Source organism: Gallus gallus, chromosome 12 (genome assembly GCF_016699485.2).
Source record: "Gallus gallus isolate bGalGal1 chromosome 12, bGalGal1.mat.broiler.GRCg7b, whole genome shotgun sequence".
Lineage (NCBI taxonomy): Eukaryota > Metazoa > Chordata > Aves > Galliformes > Phasianidae > Gallus > Gallus gallus.
Window position 1 is genome coordinate 17,706,800 of NC_052543.1, and position 22,298 is coordinate 17,729,097.

General features: G+C 39.8%; 1 protein-coding gene across 3 annotated transcripts in view; it reads left to right on the plus strand.

The window, feature by feature from the left end:
- Positions 1 to 22,298, plus strand: part of CNTN6 (contactin 6) — a 132,557-nt gene that overhangs the window by 5,354 nt on the left and 104,905 nt on the right. For all 3 annotated transcript variants that reach the window (XM_004944703.5, XM_015293209.4, XM_046900032.1), the window contains exon 2: positions 20,587 to 20,721. In XM_004944703.5, the coding sequence (XP_004944760.2) occupies positions 20,667 to 20,721 (55 nt within the window). In that variant the 5' untranslated portion in view covers positions 20,587 to 20,666. The remainder of the gene's footprint in view (positions 1 to 20,586; positions 20,722 to 22,298) is intronic.

Here is a 22,298-nt window from a genome sequence, read left to right on the forward strand (position 1 = left end):
AGGGATGGTTAGGACTTGGGATATTTGCCTGTTTCTGAAACCCTGGTACACCATACACCTCACCAACCCAAATCCATTTCTCCCAGGCAATGTGTACAGCATATACTTGGTGCCTGTGATGAGAGAAATGAGGATTAAAAGCATTGAAGTTTCTACAACGTCTTTTCAAGCACTTTCTGATAATTCTGCCATGACATTAAAAAAAACAGCAGCAAAACAGCAGGACCAGAGCAAACCTTGCTATAAATTGTGCTTCCTCCATTTGTAAAGAAATCCAGGTAAAGTGTAGATTTATATCACCTAAATGAGACTGTTGTGCCACATAGGCTCCCCAGCATCCTGCATGGACTCAGTGTCCCATCACGCCACTCTGTTGTCTTGGTGGTCAGACTTCAGGTGTGTCTGCAGTGAGCTGTGCTTGCATCCCTGCCTTCCCCAGCATCTCATAGATCCCAAGACGCCCGTCTGTCCTTGGATGGGATAAATAAACCCAGGCTTGTTATTTGCTCTGTGGGACTGTTCTCTTCAGAGGAGACACGCAGCCTTTGGAGAGCCATGCTGAGTGTCTGGGCTGATCTCCAGCACTGCTGCTGATCGTCCTTGGTGCATTGTTGCACTCCTGTGGCCTGTCTGTCAGCAGCCACTAGCACAACAACTAATGTGTTAGAGTCTTCCTATCCTTTGTAGTCAGCTAAACCCTGGATGGTAACTGGTGCACGCTGTGTGGCTTTCTGTAGCTTTGCTGCTGCATTTAAGCTCTCCTCAGACTGGCCATGTTCTGTTGATTTCCTTAATTCAGGCACTTATCCCCCAATGGTTTCACTTTCCTTTGGATGATAATAGCAGGGAGGCTCTGAAACCACCAGCAGAGCTGGGGGCTGAGGAAATGCTGCAAAATCACCTCTCTCCAAGAAATTGTTTTGTCTGCTGGCTTAACAGGAGCACTCTGGCTGCACAGCGGGTTAGAGGTTTTACCCCTATTATACTCACTTAAACTGCCACCTTTTTCTCAGCTGTGACATCATTAGCTATGACACATTGCTGAAGCTTCTCCACAGAGGTGTCCCAGTCCTTGCTGAAGATATCAGACAAAGCTAATATATATATATATATATATATATATATATATATAAAACTTTTTTTTTTTCCCCAATATTCCTCACCTTGAAGCCATAGGGATGCATGTCTAACCCCACTAACTCCTTTCTGGTCCCTCTGTGGCACCATAGCTGGATGTGGGTTTCCAGTCCTTGCATGCTTTCCTCACTCAGAGATCAATACTAAATAGCAATGTTTGCTAACCGTATATCTGTGAGACCTGGGTTTGGTGAGGGCACAGCCAGAAGGGAAAAGAACTGTCAGAGGGATGTCTTCTGCTGAAAAAGGAAATCTTCACTTCCCATACAGTTCAAATAGGAAGTTGCACATTTTATTTTCTATGCATAAAAATAAAGCCAAAGGAAAAAAACTCATTCTTCAGTGATAGAGTTCTTGTAGGAGTACTGTACTGCAAGTGTTACTTGTCCTTGCATTTAAAGGAATGCACTGAGCAGAGTAAGGTCACCCTCAGACTGGGACCTCTGCAAGCACCCCCATTCCTAGGCAGGAGGTGTGGCAGGGTGCTGAGACACACACCTCACCCAGATGTTCAGACCCTGCAGAGCACGAGGAGCACCCTCAGACTGCCCTCATTTCCCTCTGCTTTGAGACCTTGAGTTCTTTTCTTGTATGTTTTCTGAGGAACAGAGGGCTGCTACCGTGTTCCCAGCAGCATCCATGGAGCAGTATCAGGGATGCTTTGTCCCCTGCTGCCACACACTTCCCCGCTTCTGTCTCCATCTGAGACATCACCTGGGCTTTTAGCAGCTGCCTGCAGCAGAGGAGAATCCTGGTTTATGAACCCACTCACAATTGCTGCAGTTCCAGCCAGGAATAAACTGCTCTTAACCTAAATACTCCTCTGAGGACACTGAGCTTGGGGGAAGAAACATAACTGTGTTGAATCTAGTGCAAGCGAGGATAAGTAAGCCTAGTATATACTGTATAACTCTGGGAAGACATCAGGAAAAGAGGTGGGAAGGGGGGGAGGGAAGGAAGAACAGCAGTGAGCACAGCTAAGCAATAATGGCCTCTTTATATTGCAGTAAATGTAATGTTTTCATATAAAACATACACTGCTGCAGCTATGAAGACTGTAAAGCAAGAGCTTTGTCCAGGTGCAGACCATAGCCTGATACCACAAGGAGAAGTGAAACTGCAGCCTGTTAAAGCAGCCCCTTGATTCCAAAGCAGGGGGGATCAGGCAGGGGCTCCAGGGCTGTGGGGAGCCACAGCACACAGAGAGTATGGTTTGGTATGGCAATCCAGAGTGAGGAAAGAGATAGGATGAGCTAGAATGGGCTAAGCAGCACTGGGGGTCATTCTGATCACTCAAACCTGGCGTAAAACAGGTGTACTGTGGTCAGATAGAGAGTCCGTGGTTCAATGTGCAGGGAAAAAATGTTCCGAATTTTAAGCAAGTCTACTTAGGTGAGCCCCAGTCTACCACTAAGTCTTAAAGAATGTTTGATAACTAGAGATGTCGGGAAGACTACTGGTAATTTGGGATGCTCTCAGGAGGGCTATGGGGAGCGCTAGCTGCTGTTATTCTGTACTTGAGGTATTTCAGCATTAATTGCTCAGCTTTACTGAGAGATTACTAGTTTTAAAGTTAGCCTTATTGTTAGCCGAGGTGTTGAATAATGGATGATTTTAAACTTTGGGTTAGGGATTCAGGAGATTGATTTGGGAGACGTAGCCAAGAGATTGCCAAAGTCAAACTTCTATCTGAAAAATGGTAGGATAAAAGTTCTGTATGAAGCATACGAACTGGCAAAAAGTTCCCTACTGACTGATTCAGGTAAAATATAAATGACTAACCATGTCACGAATTTACCTTTTGTCTGGCTGACTTTCTCAGCAAGATTGATTGAAAATCCACCTAAGCCCTGAAAGGAATTAGCAGGAAAATGCTTTGTTTGACAATGCTGAGCAGCCAGCAGCAATATCTAAAAATCAGCCCCATGCCCTGAATAATCAGAGCCCCCTGCTCAGTGCAGTGAGGTATATGTGCAAGTCATGTTTGCAGGCGATAGGTAATGTAATATGAATCACTGAAAAACAGCGTGAAAAATATCCATGTCTTAATCTCATGTGCCAAAAAGCATGTAAAGTAATACTGAGTCCAATGCACAGCCACTATTGCCCTCCTTTGGATAGAATAGTAACAGTTATTACCTGTAATAACAGACTTCTTGTACTTCACCTCTTCCTGTTAAGAAACAGCAGTTTTTACTGCATGCTTATGTAAAGAATGCACATCTCCTGTCCTTCTTTGTATATATGCACTGTGGGTGCTTAGTGACGAGAGGTCAAGGGAAGATTCACCTTCACCATGATTCACATCTTTCCCCCACAACTCTGCAATTCATAAAGCAGATCCTTGTGCAAAATGATCCGCCTGAACTCTTGTTTCTCATCCGCGATTCCATGCAGCGGTATCACTCATACACACAGTAAACCACTGACATCTCAGAGTGGAAATGTGGCAGCAGTGCTTTACAGAATTGTCTCACAATTACCACCCAGTGTCAGGTGCTGTTTCTGGGCTTTGTGGTGAACCTCAGTGCTAAATGCCTTGCTGGAGCGGATTTGCAAGGCTTTCTCGATCATGCACACGGTGAACTCAGCTGTTTCCGGGGGTTGGATTGCATTGCTCAGAGCTGTTTCTGGTGACTGTAATGGAGATTTCTGTTTTCCTTTTATTTTAGTGTTTTGGAGAAACAGTAATGCTTTGCTTTTGGGTAAAATTCAAATCGATGCAAACCTCATAAGCCAATAAAATTTTATAGATTGTTATCCAATATGTAATTTGTTACACAATATCTATGTGGCTTCTGTTTATTGAGACATAAAGACTTTACTTTTTTAAGGTAGATTTGATGTGAGAAGTGCATAAGAAGGAATAACCTTTCATGCCTGTTGTGCCATAAACTAAATTACCCTTAACCTAAACCATTTATCATGCTGTGGCAGCCTAATGAGACCAAAATAAAGAGACACAAACTGCCTGAAGTTTTCTGCAAGGGACAACTTTTATTTATATCAGCACAGTTGTTTGCTTGTAGCTTCACAGGTTGGCTGCGTGGATTTTACGGTGGGTAGCTGGAGATGCTCTGAGCAATAACCGAAGAAAACTTATGAAGCTATAAACCTTGTAAAAGGGATTTTTTTCACCCTTGCATCACATATCACAGGGTGTGAGTGTAGAAGAGCTGTTATAGCATGGTTACATACTTTATGTTTATTTTCTGGCAGTAACTTTCTGCTGGATGTGACTAATTCCTGGAAGGGAAGGTGGTACTCGCTTCCTTGGAGCACATCTTTTTTTTGGAGCCAGACACATAAAGCATAAAAGGAGCTTTTGCTCAGTAGGTCCTGCTTGAAGTATGAGGGTGCTGACCTACAGGTACAGGCACGGGGAGCATAAGCTTATTTACTGCACTGTGTGGTTATATCACAAGGTAAGCGAAGATCCTAATCTTTAGAAAGCTGATCCAGATCTTCCTGAAGTCAGTGGGATATGTTTCCCAGACTTTCATAAGGCTGAATCAGAGCTTGTATACCTCTTATTAGCTACATTAATTACTATGTGATTTACCCTCCACATAAAGTAATTGTGGTTGATATATTCTAATGCATACAGAAATTGCAATATGTGTTGATGATCTTGAACACCAATGAGGACTGATTTGCTTATTAAGGAGATAAAAGCTAAAGCTAGTGGATCCCTTTAGACCTCATAGTTGCTCTTTCCTCTAATAGATGATAAATTTTTCAAAGAGGAATAGGCCAAGAGAGGAATGCAGTCCATCCCTTTGTTCCTCTTAGCCTAGAAGTGGTAAAAAACTTGCCTTGTGTTACTGTGTAGTAACATTGTTTTATATGTCAAGGGGAAAAAAAAGCACACTGCTTAGATCATTACCAGTAAATGGATATTTTCAAGAATGAAATGCAAGTCCATCATCTTCTTATCATCCCTGTTCAATCTCCTAAACTCTTGCTGAACCTATAACATCTGCTCCTAGAGGAAATCCTGGACTATGAGAGAGGCAGAGTCAACGATCAGAGTGATGTGCAGTGTAACATCAGCAGAAGTTATTAGTGCCCACATGCAATTTATGAGTGCAATCAAATATGTGGATGACAAGAAGTTGGGGAAAAGCTGCAATATCCCAGGAAACAATCTGCATTATTAAGAACATAACTCTGGTAAAAGTATGATTAGCGTACAAAACTGCAGACACTTCACTTCCAGATCCTCCTCAATGTCTCTTCTTCAGAACAGGAAGCATATTTAAGCCCATTAGAGATTGAACTCTATTTTGAGGTTTCACAAATATGCTTCCAAGAAGATGTGCAGAAACATATTGATAGAGGAGCATGCAAAGCTGGAAGTGATACTCATGCAATAATTTTTATGCAGTCAGTGGAGTGGGCTTGGGATAGCATCAGACTGGGGCTCTTTTGGTTCATTTATTAGACATTAGTTCTGTATGTTCATCCGTAGTTTCAAATGGCCTAGAAACAACTATCTCCAAAGCTAGTCTGTTATTACTGTTGATATACAAGCCACATTTGTCAGAAGCTTTCTTAGTTGCATAGTCAGTGAAGTCTCTTGAACCTTAGAATTCAAGTGTAGACTACATTTGTTTTAGGTTTTGGATCTCTGTTGCATGGAAACACCTAATGAAATTGGGGAAGGGGAAAGAAATACGACCATGGGATTTTGTCTGTTCGGATTTACCATTCAAACTGCTCATACAAGGGAAAGAATCTTCTCATACATTGTCGCAGCTCAGCAAAGCACCTGAATAGATAATGTGCATTTTCTAAGAGCTGTCCTTCAAGTGCAGCAAAAAGTGCACGGAAGGATCTGGAAATATGTTAACTAGTAACCTCTGCTGTTAAAACCCAACTTTTCTGTATACTTAGCAGTAGACAGATCCTGAAGTAGAAAGTTTATGGCCTAAAGACTCTTTATATTCTGTTTTCCTGTAAGAAGTCCTTATTCTCCTCCTGATATCCTCTGGCCAGACATATTAGCAGAAATGTTAAATAATCAAACCTCTACTTTTGCAGAACATTTCCCTTCTAGTGCCTTTACAAACCATCAGGAAAATGTTGGTTGTTGACACATTTTTATTGAAGTAGAAAATGTAAATGCAATTATTAAGAAATGCTCTTAAGGATTTATTGTGACAGAATGTATTTTTGTGTTCTAAGTTTATTTTCAGCTGTGGCTTAAAACACAGGACAACCTTTCTAAGAGATCTGGGGAAATAACACACTTTAATAGTAACTCCAGAAAGCAAGCCTTGCTTTTGATAAGGGGCTAAGGAAATGATGTGGGCATAAGGTGATATCCTCTTTATTGTATTTTGGTGTCCTTAAAGTCTGTTAAAACAGCAAGAGGGACAGTTTACACTGTTTTACGCAGGTATGAAACCAGAGGAATGCTTTTTATATTGTTGTCAAAAGGCAAAGATTGCTTCTTGATTTAGGATCCTTAGAACTGAATACAGCTGTGAGAGCTTCAAGAGCTGCATGAGGGTTATTATATGCAGGCTGGATCATTCTGATATCCAGGAGAGGATATTCGAGCATCTTCAGTTATTTCTGCTACTCTGCCCCTGTAGCTTAGCTTACACTGCAGGGAATGACAATCCATGTTTTCAGGTGTTGAAATGTGATTAACAAGTGTGCAAAGACATCAGTACTCAGTTTTTCATTTGGCAAGCAGTGCGTTCTTGTTCAGGTTATGGGTGTATTCAGTGATGGGAGATGTCTCTGTGGTATAGATAAGGGGACACTCTGCTAATTCTGGCTGTAGATGAGAGCAGAGGGCTGGGAGCAGAGCAGAGCCTCACACGCTGCAACCATGGAGTTGGGCCAACACGAAGGGAGAAGGATCATGCAGTCACCTAAGAACAGTACAGCGAACAAGATAAAAGCAGGAAAGTACGTTTCCTTAGATCCTTGTGAATTAATTCGTAATAGACTACATTTGTAGACTGTTCTTCTGCACTTAAAAAGAAAAGGCAGTGTAAGTCTGGTCTTAGATCCACATGGAGGACTTTGCCTGCAGTACTCCTTTCTCCTTGCGTGAGCATAATCCTTCTGAGACGCAAACAAACTGAATCCCAGTGCTACCAACAAAACATCATGATTCACACCAGCAGCAATGCCCATTCCTTTCTGAAAATAAGGCTATGATGCTGAGTTCAGCCACGTAAATCTTGGAAGAAAATTTGGCCTCGAACATTTCACGCACTGTACCAGAACAAAAATACAGCCGTGTACAGATCAAGAATGCAGCATCTAATTAAGAAGTAGACAGGAGTGATTAGGATAGAAAGGAGACAACAGGAGAATGAAAAAGGATTGGATAGGAGCTAATTACAGCTGAATTTTCATCATCATCCTTTCCGTGGCACAACAGTAATGTTCTGAGCTTCAGGATTTCTTCCTTACGGTAATTCTTTCCTGTCAATTTGTGGATATGGTGCAGCTTACTGGGATTCTGAGGACGATGTTTTGCTGAGGGATGTGTGTCGTTCCCCAGCACTCGGTTATAGTTTGGGGAACTTAATCATAAGAATCATTTGCATAAGTGCACTGCAAAACAAGTGCTCCTTAAAACGGCCTGGGGTAAGATAGCTGTGTGTTTAATTCACTGCTATTTCTTTTTCTGTATTATAACAGATCATTTGGCATTGTGCAGTTTTTTTCTTGCTTACTGTCAGTGATTCTAACAACATATTTTAGCGCATAAAGTGCTGAATAGAAGAGTATAAAAGAGGCTTCTCAGAGCTTTGATGTTACAAGAAAACAGGTTAAAGTCCTATCAGCTCTCAGTGTATGGTCTAATACAGGAGGAAACAAAGAAGTGGAAAGCAGGTTCTAGAAAAAAAACCTTCGATGCCACTCTGACTCTCTTGCTAAATATTTATATCCAGTCTTGGCCAGGTTTGATGCAGATAGTTTTCATGGGACTTCATGGTTCAGAATTCTACACTGATACATTTTAAATAAGTGCATACATTGAGGCTAAAGATTTCCTAAATATTATCTCTCCCCGTATTAGGAAATCCTAAGTAAAATCATTACTCTTATCTTACAACAGATAAATGTAAAGGCTTTTTCTTCCAAATCTCTTTGGTTCTGGCTCCTGTCTGTAAATTAGCATTTCCCCACAAAGCTCAAAGCTATTCCTACTTACACTGCTGGAGTATCCAACCCTGTTTACCTGTCAAAAAATGAGAACACCTCCAGAATAGTAAGCTCAAGCTCAAATCTCCTTACTGTGTCCAGGGAGAGAAAACATGCATAAATACTGATTACTATTCAAGCTAACATTTTGCTCTTCTAACATATGCTGAATCTATATAAATGTTCTGCTGCATATCCAGCAGATGCAAATGTATTGATACTTGCATGCATGACTTGTTTGGAGTGCAGCATAATTATCAAGAAACAATCAATTTCTAACAAATCATCTGCAATTTGCAAAACAGGAGTCCAGTAGTAATTAACATAATCAAATACGTTAGTATTTCTCTCTTTTTCCCTTCCATGCTTGGTGACTCTTGAGAGGGTCTACTCACACAAGACCTCACAAACATGATGGATTGTAGTAGAAATTCATTAATAAACAAATACAGATCAGTTAATCCAAGGCATAGAATAACATAATTTTTAAGCAATGTGATGAAATTGGTGTATGAAGTGTGAAGTGACTTTGAAGTAACTTTGAAGGAACTTAGATGTGCCTACATAATTCCTAGGGAAAAGAAAGGTATATTCAATTGTAGGAAAGAGAGATTAGACTTATTTTGAATGTGTCAAGAGGTTCTCTGAAATAAAAAGAGCCTTTAGCCTTATGCTTTTGTTTAGATCACATTAACATGTGCTTCCTCATATACATTCAACAGCACAGCTCATAATCATGTTTTCTCTACAGTTTCCTAATCTAAAAGAAGAAGTCTGTAAGTAAGCTGTACAGTGCTTTAAAGATGATCAGCATCTTCTAAAAGTCAAAATGGTGCTTAATGTCTGATGTGCGGCAAGTTGTTCAAGAAGGACATTGCTGGTAATGTTTTATTAGACCCTAATAATACCTTTATCACTTGAACCTTAACTGAGAATGCTAGGCCTTCTATTCACCATTTTGGTCTCATTTAGGCAGGGAAGCATCAATCAACTCCCAGTCCCTTGACTTTCTGCTTTGCATCCTCACTGGAACATGGGCTCCAGCCCTCACATAGGCATCACCCCTTATGCAGTGGTCATTGTCTCACCGGTGCAAAGACAGTGTGAAGCAGCTCTCTCTCACAGCTGAAATCCAAGATCAGTGCCACCATTTTCACTGGGATAAGGCTTAGGACTCTGCTTCTTCCTGCAGAGCTCCTTGCGCCCTCTAAAATTCAGACTACTAATAGAAGACCAAAAGTCACAACTCTAAGGCTGAGGGAATAACTAGGACTATTACCAGCGTCCCTGTTCCTGCAGTATTACATGATAAAAACCAGATCAATATACTTTGCTATATACAGTGGTGTATGGGAACTGTTGAATCATGGCCCTCTGATTGACCACCTGAGGTGAGTGCTGAGTCAGCTGCAGGGCACAGGTGAACGCAATTTCACCTGAGTGAGACCCCATTTAAGGACTGACTCCGAAGGAGGAAGGATCTCTATCTGGAGATCACTCCTCTTGGAGCCCTTCTGCAAGCCCAGGACATAGATAAGATCTTTATTTTATTATTCCTTTGTAATGCGATAATCTCTCTGGTTCAATACCTGTATACCTGTTTGCTATACAAGTGGCTAAATGGGAACTGGGCTCAGTTTGACCTGACCCCAGCATGGCTGTTACGAGTGGTAAGGGACAAACTGGTGTTTGAATGGCAGACTGTCATATGGGCTGGCTATGCCTTGCTCATTGATTTAATTATTGTTGAGCCAGGTTGAGAGCTCCCCTCTTCCATTGTAGCACCCAAAAACCTCCTATGGAAAAGGCACTTGACATGGTGATGCTGTTAGAAAGTCCAGTACTTTTCTTCCTTGATGTGTTATCTGACTTCTCTCTCTTTTCCTTCTTCCCTATTCCACCAGCATCCAGATCTGTTATTCAAGCAGAACAGGTGAATAATCTGGATGTTTGTTCCTGTCTCCAGACCTTGTCTAGACACTAATACAATAACACTACTAATTCTACTTGGATATATTCCCTATCTCAAAATGCATAGGTTATGCTGAATTAAGTCCAATTTCACACAGAAACCCACTTGCTTATTTTCTTCTTTTCCTCTTTATCAAAGAGATTCTAAATGATAGTGATAAACAGAAATAACATCATCAGGGAGGAAGGGAATGGTAAGGATCATCATTTCATGCTGAATCATTTACTTGCTAAACACTAAGCCCTGAAATTAACTTTCCCTTCTGACACACATGTGCACATATGCATGCAAATGAAATGATTAGAGACTTCATCTTAGGCAAAAATAAAAATAAAAAAAATGGCCACATATGGTTCAGCTAATCTTAAAGTCACCCTGGCATTACAGTCTTGCCTGGTTCCTATTTATATTATTTAGTATTCAACGTAGTCTCATTGCCAGCTGGTCGAAATCTATCTAACCTATGGGTATTTGTGTCCTAGGTCAGCAAAGAAATGGTCCTAGTCTCCTTACTTATTGCTACACAGCAACGTACAGCTATTACAAAATCTAAAGTATTTCCTGACAGCTCTAGGGAAATCTAAGGTTAATAATTTACATTCATAGTGCCATTAATACTTTCTGCCAGGCTGAAGACCAGTTGTTAATGAGTTGGCAGATTTCCATGTTCTTGTCTAAAATTAGCTTTGGTTTCACTTTTTGCTTCGTTTACAAATAATAACTCTGATCCATGAATGCCCAAGGCAGAAGAGATGGGCGGATGCCCTGTTCCCCTTCCAGCCTCCTTGTTCTTCTGAAGGACTGTGTCCAAGCCCCTGCTTTAAAAGGGCCTTTCTCCTCCTCTTCCAAAAGGACTGAGTTCCACTGTTGTTTACTCGACTGCACACTTGCTTTGCAAATAGGTTTTAGTGGGCTTATGGGAGACTCTGGGAATGGTGTGCAACCACAGTGCTCTGGTGATGGGAACCCCGATGAGTCCACAAAGCAAACTTATCATTTCAAGTGTAGCATTTAATGCTTATTCAGTACTACTCGCTGCATGTCATGTCCTGTATTCTTTCATACCTTGTGCCTGGCATGTTTTGCATGCAAAGCACATAATTCGTCCCTTTTCTTCTCCAGAACAGAGAATATGAAAATGAATAGTTTCTTAATAAACTGTCCATAACAGTATTTTTTTTAAGTAGGAGAAGCTGCTAACCAGGTGGTGCTGCAATGATGAGAAGCTGGCGCCTGTGCTGGGCTTGGGAGCCTGGCATTTGGTGCTGGCTGACTGTAATTGTGGGGAATAACAAACAATGAGCAACAATGAAATGAGAAAGAGAGATCATTTCAGATGTTAGAGCAATAAACTGCAAATGAGATTCCATGCCTGTGAGTATACGATACATCAAGAAGCCAAGAACAGTAAAAAAAAAAAAAAAAAAAAAAGGGGCACTCCCCCAGTGACCAGTAAATTCCTGCTACCTGCTGATCAAAGGAGGTTTGTGAGCCATTGCATGAAAATCCTCTCACCCATTAGCTGTGTGCAAGGCTCCAGGTAAAGGCATCAGCAGGGTTTCTGTCACTGAGGATGACAGAGGCTTGTTGCTATATTTCTGTCTAGCAGTAGTTTGACCATAGCTGGAGAAATGGGAACCAAATGAGGTGATGTGACTGCATCTCGCCATTGTGATCACCTCCATAGCTGCCAGTTGGAGGTGTGGAGGTGTAAGGAATGCAGGAGGAAGAGCTTTCCTACCTGAAGGATATTATTTTGTTTGAAAGGAGAGCACCATAAAGATATCACAATACCTTTAATATGGATTTTAATAAAAAGATCTGGGATATTAAATATGAGGCAAGCAAAAGATAAAAATGAAAACTCTGAATAGCGGACTTCACAGTGGCACAAATTAAAGCGTTCCTCTGATATGGGCTCATATTGAAACAACTGCTACGTGAGATCTTGAAAGAGGTGAAGTCTTCAAGATAGCATTGTAAAGGTTTATCAGCAGTTCATTTAATAACATTCCTATCCTTGAAGAAACCTGCTTAGTATCTTTTGATGACATTCTAATTTTGATCCTATTTTACTGAAGAAATGGGAATTTTTCTTTTGACTTCAATTGGAATAGAATCAAGGTTTTTATCGTTATTACACTGATCATATTTGGAAGGCAGTTTTCTAGAGTTCAGAGCCTTTACTCACAAATATTAAGTAGATACTAAACTTTTTATTTGTGAAGAATATCTGCTCTTAGTTTACGAGTAACATTTAGACATTTTGTGTTTGTGACCATGTTAAAAACTATGGTAATTAGCTCACAACTTATTCTTTCAGGTTTGGTGAATTTAATGCTGTCGTATCTCTCACTTAATTTCACAGTGTATTCCATTGAAAATTGGTCTACAACTCAACCAAACCTTTCAAGTCTTTCTTATCAGACCTCTTCTACCTCATTGTTTGTTCAGTAATTACTATAGACTGTGCTGAGTGATCAGTATTGAAACTTCTAATTGTTGGAGATTACCTATATGATGGTAACTTCTAACCTGTAATTCACATGGATGTTGTTCTCTTCTGTGGCTTGCAGAAATATCTGAAGTTTAGACTGAGGCTCCCATGTCATCTTGATGCCTTCTGGACATAGGCTGTGACTGAGTTACGCACCTAGACCAGGAACATAACATATTCTTAGGTCTGGCAATATATTTCATGCATTTTGCTTTTTCTATTTTCATATATGCTGCCTGTTGTGCAGTGGAAGACTTAAACTGCACACAAACATAGAAGTGAAGTGGAAAATTGTATATGAGTTTAATTCTTCCAGCATGCCTGCAGGACCTGTGTTTCTGCAAATGCAAAGAGATGGTGGGTCAATAGCCCATAATCTTTTGGCAAACCACTGTAAATATTGCCTACAGAAACTTCTAAGCTTGAATTAGTTTTGCCTTCCTTCAGTCACTGGAAACATGGCAGACATTGCTAAATGCTGCTATCATCTGCTGCAAATCTCTCTTTAAGGTTATCCGTTTTGCCCCAGGAAGCTTTTGTGGCTGACATTTTTCTTACTATCAAGCAAGATAAGATAAATAATTACTCCGCTTTGCTTCACTCTGCTTCTGCCTCACTTCTGTTAGTTTATGAAAAGAGTTGCAGGCTAGCAAGGCAGTGTCAAAAGCACCTACGCTCATCCTACTACAAAACTGCTGTAAAAAACACATTTTCCTGAAATCAGAAGTGATAATTTCTGCTGGGAGCAGAGAACACTGAGCAGATAACGGGAACTGAAGCACAACTGTAGAGGGGTAGGAGACCTTGTGTTTCTTGATATCACATTTCAGGATCCTGACGACGTGGAGCTTACTCACTGTAAATGGATGCTGATCCTCACTGCTGCCTCCAGGAATATCAGTAATGAATACTAATGTTCATGACATGTATTTCTAAACTACTTAAACTGGTGCAATTGCTTTTTACGTTATGTAGGGTAAAGGGAGGTGACTAACTAACAGAAAGCAATCGTTCACTGAATATTTTAAGAGACACATACAATGTTTTGCCTCACTTAAGTGCTAAATATTTTATGCTATCCTCAATTTGGGCAGTCTTACATATAAATGATATTCCAATAGGTAATCTTTCATGTGCTACAGACTGTAGGAGTGCAGAATATAAGTTGGTTTTGTAACCATACATTATCTTCCACTGACTTGAGCCAAAGAGTGTTTATATACAACTCCAGGCATGATAACTGGAAATGGAAATTACGGAGAGTGCCTTATAAGGGGAAATGCAATTACTGGGATTTTATTTATAATGAATTCGGGGCCCATGGCTCTGGTAATGGGTTAAGCAGTTTATTTTAATGCCATTTAGTGTTCTGGGCGGTGTTAGCCTGAATTGGTAGGGTATTTTAGTTTCATCATTTCCCTGAAAGATATTTGGAGACTCGTCTGGACTGGGGCCAGCAGTTGGCACAGCCCAGCATTGTTCTTGAAAGGTTGCAGGTGTGAAGACGTACCCTGAAGGGAGGTATATTGCCTGCTAACATTACCCACACTGACTAATATGTCTCAAAGTAAGAGACCAGTACAGGAGACAGAGCTAGTAATGAATAGAAGAGCCTTCACCACTCTTCAAGTGAAACCAATTTCTGTGCTGGTTTTATCCCATGACGCCACAATGAGATATTTTTGTCTTTATTCATCATACATATCACTGCAGAGAATACAAGTAGCACTGTAATCTCACATGTCAAAAAACTGACTACATTAGAGTTGTTTGAACTGAATTATACCTTTATTTGTGCTGTGTATATATACACAGACTCATGTACATATATACATGTGGACACATGCATATATAAAAACCTAATACATCCACATCTTGTAAGTAACAAGGAAACATGACCAGCAATGCTGAAATGTGAGTACGTGCAGCAAAATTTTATACTGCCCAATAGACAGTGCTTTCAAAATGATTACTAGCATTGCATATAGTGCATAAACTGAAAGAAAAAAGAATCAAAGTACTAGTAAATAAGCTTCAAGCAACGTGGTTCACATGAGATAACTGCACCTTTAGTGTGCTTTCTTAAGACTTGACGAAGCACAAGGGCTGTGGTTGTACTACAGCAGTTACATTCCTTATGACTTAAGCAGTTTACTGTTGAAAGATGTTTTTATGCCGATTTGTCAGCCACACACTAGGGTTTATATCCTTCAGTCTTTATGTTTGGGTTAAATACAACAAACTCCTGCATTGCCTCTTTCCTACAGAGGCACAATTACTTGCAGTTCTGAATGTCCATGCAAATGGTTGTGCTATTGCATTACATCAATGGTAATACCCCCAGTGTTCCAGTGAAAGTGGACTCACTGACATCTCTCCAGGGCATTGCCTCACTGATGCTAGTAGGACAGAGCATGTGGTCCCTTCTACAATGCATTGCTGGGAAAGGAGTCTGTCTGTTTTCAAGCACGTCCACGTATAGTTTATGATTCCATTGCAGTCCTCATTGGACAGTACTCAAAGACATGGTGTAAAGCTTTATAATTGTTGATTTCTTTGAAAATGAAACTATATGGAAAATCAGAGTAATTTGTTAAATTTAGAAATTCTGCTGCATCTTGTATTTATGTGTTAGAAGTAGGGGTGAATTCTCTAAAGAATCCTTCATTGTGGGATGATGGATAGGTTCATCTGATGGAGGGCTGGTGGATCCTTTTTGACAGCTTGCTCAGCCCAAGCCTTTTGCCCATGCACTTCACAGGACTACCAACATGCCTTTATTCAGTAAGCCAGTTATGGCCATCATAGCGACTTCTTTTAATACCAGTGAATCTATCTGGGGAGCTGAGATGACCATCACAGATGGCAGTGTACAGTCCAGTCCATTGCCCCGCTTAGACCAATGTGATGCCTTAATGCAAAGATAAGGAACCAAAACATCCATACCATCACACAGTATATTGATCTCAATGTCACCTGAAATACAATGAGCTGTTACGATTTAGGAAAATGTTTTGAAGATCCAAGATTTGAAGGCCCCAAAGGCTTTATGTACTGCATTTGAATTAAAAATAAGCTTCAGTATTTTCTGTTTCCCTCGGAAAAGTAAGCAATAGCAGTGAGAAGTGAAAAACAAATGACATTTCCTGTCCTTTTGTGAGAAAAGGAGAAGGGAGTCATCAGTATCAGACACCTTAGTTAAATACGTTGGGGAACTTTTCCTTTGAAATACGGTTCAGTAATTTTAAATAAGTAGTAAGCACTACAACAGCACAGGTAAATCTTGCTGGAGCCTGTAAAACTGGTCTCTTCTCCTTCTACTCTGGTAGTTACAAGTATTTGCTATTCAGTCTGTTATGGATATCTGGAAAATAGTTTGAGTGCAGAAAGCGCCTCAGGGATAAAAAGTTTGAAAAGAAAAATGTAGCTGTATATCATTGGCATTCATGAGAAAATTCACATTAGATGACTTCAAATCAGGTGCTCTGGAGACAATATAGAGATCAGGAGCTACGGTGTGCCAAGAATGCAAGCCTAGCTGGGACAGACTCAGCTTATTTCCTGGCAGATGAAGAATAAAAAAGTATGTAAGACCGAATTCAAAAGGTAATATAGATGTGTTGAAGCTGGTAGGAGGGAAAGACGGAGCTGCAGAATAAAAAGTCTGCATGTACTCCCTGTATTATAGCCTCGTATCTGCGCATTTTTGTACCTTTCCTCCTACATGCATTCTGCATACATGTTTCTATGGGTATTTACACCAATGCACCAGTCCTGGAGCGAAGCTCTTCTGCCAGCACTACAGTGAAATTTGGCCCCAACTCCCTGTTGTTAAACACTGCTTATTGTACTGGGTCAAGAAGTTACTCTTCCTGCAAACATAGCTACATTTTGCCAGGGGTAAAAATGTCAATTTGTTTGAATTTAGCTAAGAGCAAAATCTCATCTTTCCCACTGCCTGACAACTCTTTGCTCAGAAAGATGTCAGTTTGCCACCTGAACTGGCTCCTTTTTGCTTTTACGATACCAGCAGACAGTTGTGGCAGAAATGTGAAATGTTGCATGTTTGCATGAAAACTCCAGTGATGCCAGAAGTGTGTTTTTCTCTTCATCATGGACTTGATCTTCTGAATGTTTTGTTACTCAAAAACAAGCAGTAGAAGAAAGTCTAGATCTCAAAATCTAATGCCAAGGCAATACTTTAAACCTTGACTCCAACACTGAAATAATGGACAACACACTGGCACTTATGTTAATGCATTAAATATGTCAGACCACTTCGTTAATACATGAATTTTTACCTTAACTCTTCTAGATCACATATTCAGGTCAGAAAAAGCAATAAAACCGCAAGCTTAGGACACATGCTATAAAAGCTTTCTTTCAGTCCACTAAGCGCAATGCCACCAAGTCAATGTGTCTACTCATATTCCATGGTTCGACTGCAATTGTCAGTGTTCCAGATATCCTCAAAGGAATGTTTGATGAGTGCAATATTTTTGTGCCATTTCTTTCCGATAATGTTACCTGTGGCATTTGCAATGGGAAGTGACCCCACCAGGCAGTGTGGTAGCCAACCAGTGGTTTTCCCCAAAACTCATTGCAACCACCTTATTTCCATCTGTTCATCTCAAACATGCATCTGTACGTACCACACTTCACATTTGGATGTCTCAGGAATATATATGTTTCTTTCCCCCGCAAATAAGAGGAAGAAATGACAGCCAAAATATGTTTGAGACTTGAGTCCTTTCCTACCGACTTGTTTTCCCTAATGGAGAAACAACAACAAATGATGCCATAACAAACATATTTGTGTAAATTACACACTGTCGACAAACGGACGTGCAATCAGTATTTTTAAGGGAAAACATAATGTTTCCCCTATGATCATATTTAACATACTTTGTGTTCCATCTATCTATCTAGACCGACGGTTCAAACTGTGGCATAGCAATTATAATAAGTGATAGTGTTACATCCAGCAAACAAAGAGTGTGATGGCACAATTTATCTTGTTACATTTCTTGATTTAATGCCAGTCTGGGGTTTCTAGTCTGAACCAGATTTTTCTTATGTCATAAATATTTCAGTTTTTTCATTTATTCTTGATTTAGTTTGACAGTAAATAATCCCATGGAAGCTGCTGTTGGAAAGGCGTTGTAAAAATTATTAAGTGCCTACTTGCCAGTTAGGTCCTTATGTTTGTCAGAGTGAAATAAGTAAAATAGTTGAGTTACTTAAAGGAAATGTAAATATATATACATACATATATATCTATATATCCGCAATAATGCCTGAAATCTGTGACCTTAGAAGAAGGGAAGTTACGATTCTGGGGATTAATCAGTAGCTTATATGAATACAAAGATTTTTGGGAATATATTCTGGATACTGTCAGCAGGAGGTATTTGCTTCTTGAGATCAAAAAACTTATGTATATTTCAGAGAGAGGACAAGAGCAAACAAGGAGCTTTTTGGAAGGAACTGTTCTTGTAAGAAGGGTCAAGTGTCTTGGAAGAGAACTCCTGTGATCAATCAGTTGGGTTCTTCTGGTGATTTCTTTGTGGTTCAGGATATTCAGAAAGCATGTGTGACATTGAAGAGTTCAAGTCTTTTTTCTTTTGAGCGTAATTAGTACCTTTGGTACCATTGCTTGGGGTGTCTTCCAACAGATAACAGACCCTTCCTGCCACTCTAGATAAAACTGGGAGGCCGGGGAAGGAGGGAACTTAAGGACTCACATGGGAAGAATTAACATGAAGTCCTAGTAAAAAACTCTCCCTTAACTGGCAAACGAAAACAGATAACTAAATTGCCATGTCTGCAGTATTGATCGGAAAGAGTACATTCTGTTTAGGAAGGACAAGGGAAAAAAAGATAAGATTTTTTTCTAGCCTTAAATATCAGTGATGTGTACACCAGCTTTGAGATAAATATTGACAAACAGAAGAAAGCGTGTGAAAAAAATATGATGCAATTCAATAAGGAAAAGTACAAGGTTTCACACTTAGGTAGAAATAATCAATACACACCTTCAGCATAGGCAGGAGGTTTAAAGAAGGGGTTAGAGTGGAGCCTGAACTGAATGCAAGTATAGAAGGATAGCGATCCTCATTTGGGACTGCGGGAATAGCAAACAGCGGATCGGCACTGGTTGTCTCAGCCTGAGGGCTGTGCACAGCTCTGGGCAGTGTGCTGGAAGAAAAGGGCCTGCAGTGCCAGAGGGATCCAGCAGAGACAGGGATGAAAAGCAGTGCTGTAACTAGGATGGACGATAAACAGATTGGGAATCTTCTCATACAAGATAGAATTGTACTTTTCAAACATGCAAAGGTATGGAGAGGAATCCATGTCTATGGAGAGTAGATAAATAAAGGCACTTAAAACTGAAGTTAGGAATAACCTCTAAACTGAGAATATTATCAAGGGTTTCTGAGGAAGTTATGGAAAGCCTTGCATCACTCTAAGTCTTAAAAGGTAGTAAATATTTGCTGAGGAATTTTTAGGTGCAGTTAATGTTACTTGGGGCAGGATTATCTGATACATAAAGGTACCATCCAGCTCCATTTCCACCTCAGTAGAATTATCCAAACTTGGATTTCATTTTTATTTTTTTTTAAAGAGTTCAAGCCATTTACACTTTTAAATGACTCTAAAGTGCTTCTGTAGACCCCAGGTGTGTGTGAAGTAGGACCTTACAAAAGATTAAAAGAAAGATTAAAAAGAAACAGCTTTTTTCATCCCTTTTTTTCCCCAAAAACTTAGAAGCTTGTCAAGGTTTGATCATTCCCCATCTGAAATGGAAACTAGCAACAGTGCACCAGGTTGATCTGTGCCTCCCTTGAGACCACCTACGACTTTTAGGTGAAGCTAACAAAAACCTGTGAACAGAATGAGATTCCGTATGAAAGTGGATGATTTCCACAAGAGCTGAATTTCTTCATTGTCTGAGAAACATCTTTCTCATTCACATCAGCCAGAAGTTCCAAGGCGACCCTGTATGATTTTATTTTTTTTCACACTGGTATGAAAAATGAGACAAGAGGAAAGAGGAGATGGTTCCATAAGCATGACTCATAAAGATAATTTCTCAGTGGAAATTTTTTAGCACTTAAAAGGTTTAGAATGATTTTATGATTTTGTAAACCCATTTTATTAAGTGACTTCTGGCTTCAGCTGTTTTATGAACTGATTCCCAACAGTAAATTACAAACTTACCCTTTGGGAGTAAAGGCCAAACACGCATTCTTTTCTTGGTTTAATTCATCATACGTTGACTGAAATGTCAAAGGAAATTAAAGCAAATTGTTATGTAAATCCTTCTGGGTACACGTTTCATTTCTGAAGAAAATACCTTATGACAAAAAAGTTATGTTTTCTTGTTTGATTTTTTTGTTGTTGTTTTTATGTAGTGCATGTAAAACATTATATTGCTTTTTCCTTGCATATGACAGCTACCATTCTGCTATTTACCTGTGGACACCATTCCTCCTAACCCAGCTGTGCTTGGTGGATGGACCAAGGATAGATTTTGCTTTCTTACTTTTAGAAGCTCACTCCTTTGCCACATGGAGAGGATGAATGAGTCTCAGATATTACATATGCTTATCATCAACCTCCTTTCCAGCTTTGTGTCATTTTGGAATTACTTTCACGTTGGGATGATCCTGATTAGATCATTTATTGCATCTTATGTTTCTGAGTCTTCAGTGGTGCAGTAGAACGTCATTTTACATAGAGAAAATTGGGGCATTTGTTTTGAATCTATACTTCAATTACTCAATAACTCCTCCTGTTTTTACAGAATATCAAGGTAGTCACAGGAAGACACACTTTATTTTCCACTGATTGGATGGGAGGAATTTTTGACCTTGGAAAGTGGAGATGGTGTTGCTATGGAAACTAATAATTCTGCTGCCATTCACGAGCTGCAGCACAGGTAAAATGTTCCACTGTTGGTGTTTGTGATTGATAAATCTGTATCAGTATCATAATTCTTCTAGAAAGGCAAAGCAATTACCAAAACTAACAGTACTTATTCGCATGAACAAGTGATTAAGGAGCTTTTCATTAGGACATTCTTTAATTTTAAGCAACACAAGTTGCTGCCTTTGAACCAGGAAAGCATGTTTCAAGATCACAAGAAAAGTGTACTTCAAGTAATAGCTGTTAAAAAGATTGTAAACTGCAGCAACTGAGGAAAAATTACAGTTGTCCTGTTGCTAACAACATGCACGTGAAAGGCATTTCCTAGCCACAGCACAATCAGGTCCCAAACCAGCAAGTTTAAAGAACAGAACACCGTTGTGAGGCATATGGAAGTTTGGTGTTCTACACTTAAAAAAATACCACACCTTTATGTCTCATCTGTAGTCATGAAGTGTCTTTAAATCACATTTAAATTCGTTGATGAAATCCCAAACTGGTGAGAATCACAGGGACTGTCAAAATATAAATGCCAGAAATGAAGGGAAACCTTGCTTCTTGCCTAAAGCAAATGCAGACATTTCTTCCTTCTTTGTCTCCAGTTGGCATGGTGATAGACCCTCACACAGCCCATGTGGTCAGCAGTCTAAATCCAGGGCATCATCTCTATCCTCAGGTGGTAATCAGAGTAGAAAGTATGGTTGGAGGAAGTAGAATTGCTTTTCCCCGTTCTCCTCCTTAAATATACCTTGTACTTAACTAAGTGAGTAACTTGGTGCTGATGTATTGTAAGGCAAAGTGCTCTTTCCTTCCTGGATGGCCGTTGCTCACCACAAAGGTTCACTATTCTGAGTTCATTTGGGTTTTTTTGAACCTTTCTTCTACTTGGAGACATGTGACTAGACAATTCTGTTTCATAAAATCATATAAGTGGAATTAATTCTTATGATTCATTACAGACCCATCTGAGACCAGGCTCCAAATGCTAACTTTGAGGTTATAATGAATTTGGGGATGGATTGACCTTTCACACTGTCTGTGATAGAAACCATGACAACTGACTTTTGCCTATAATTAATGTATTGAACTCTAAATAGCTGGTATGTTACTCGTGTACTTATGAAGAAATTGTGTTAAAGTAACCTCAAATGATACTTAAATTAATTATGTACTGCATGAGTCAGCAACTGTTTGAAATGAAGAAGCTACAGAAGCAGACTACAGACTGCAGTAGTATTTTAAAATACTATTTAAATTAAACTGCATAGTATTTTGTCTATTAATAGATTCCAGGTGAGAATGTAAATCTCAGGACCTGGCATTCTGTCAAATCAATACTAAGTGCCTGTTCTGGTAACAAACAGCCAACGTTTTAAGGACTTCATAATACACAAGTTACAGGTTTCAAATAAGCAGTCACTCATTTAATCCAAGATGTGCTGAAGAAAACATAGTGGTATGTTTAGGAGCCCAGTCTTCCCTTTAATTGCCTGCAATTGTAACCACACTGGGAGCCCACTGCACTGCCACAGCGTTTACTTGTCCTACTTGGCTGCTTCTTACAGATTGCTTCCTTCTTTTCTCATCTAA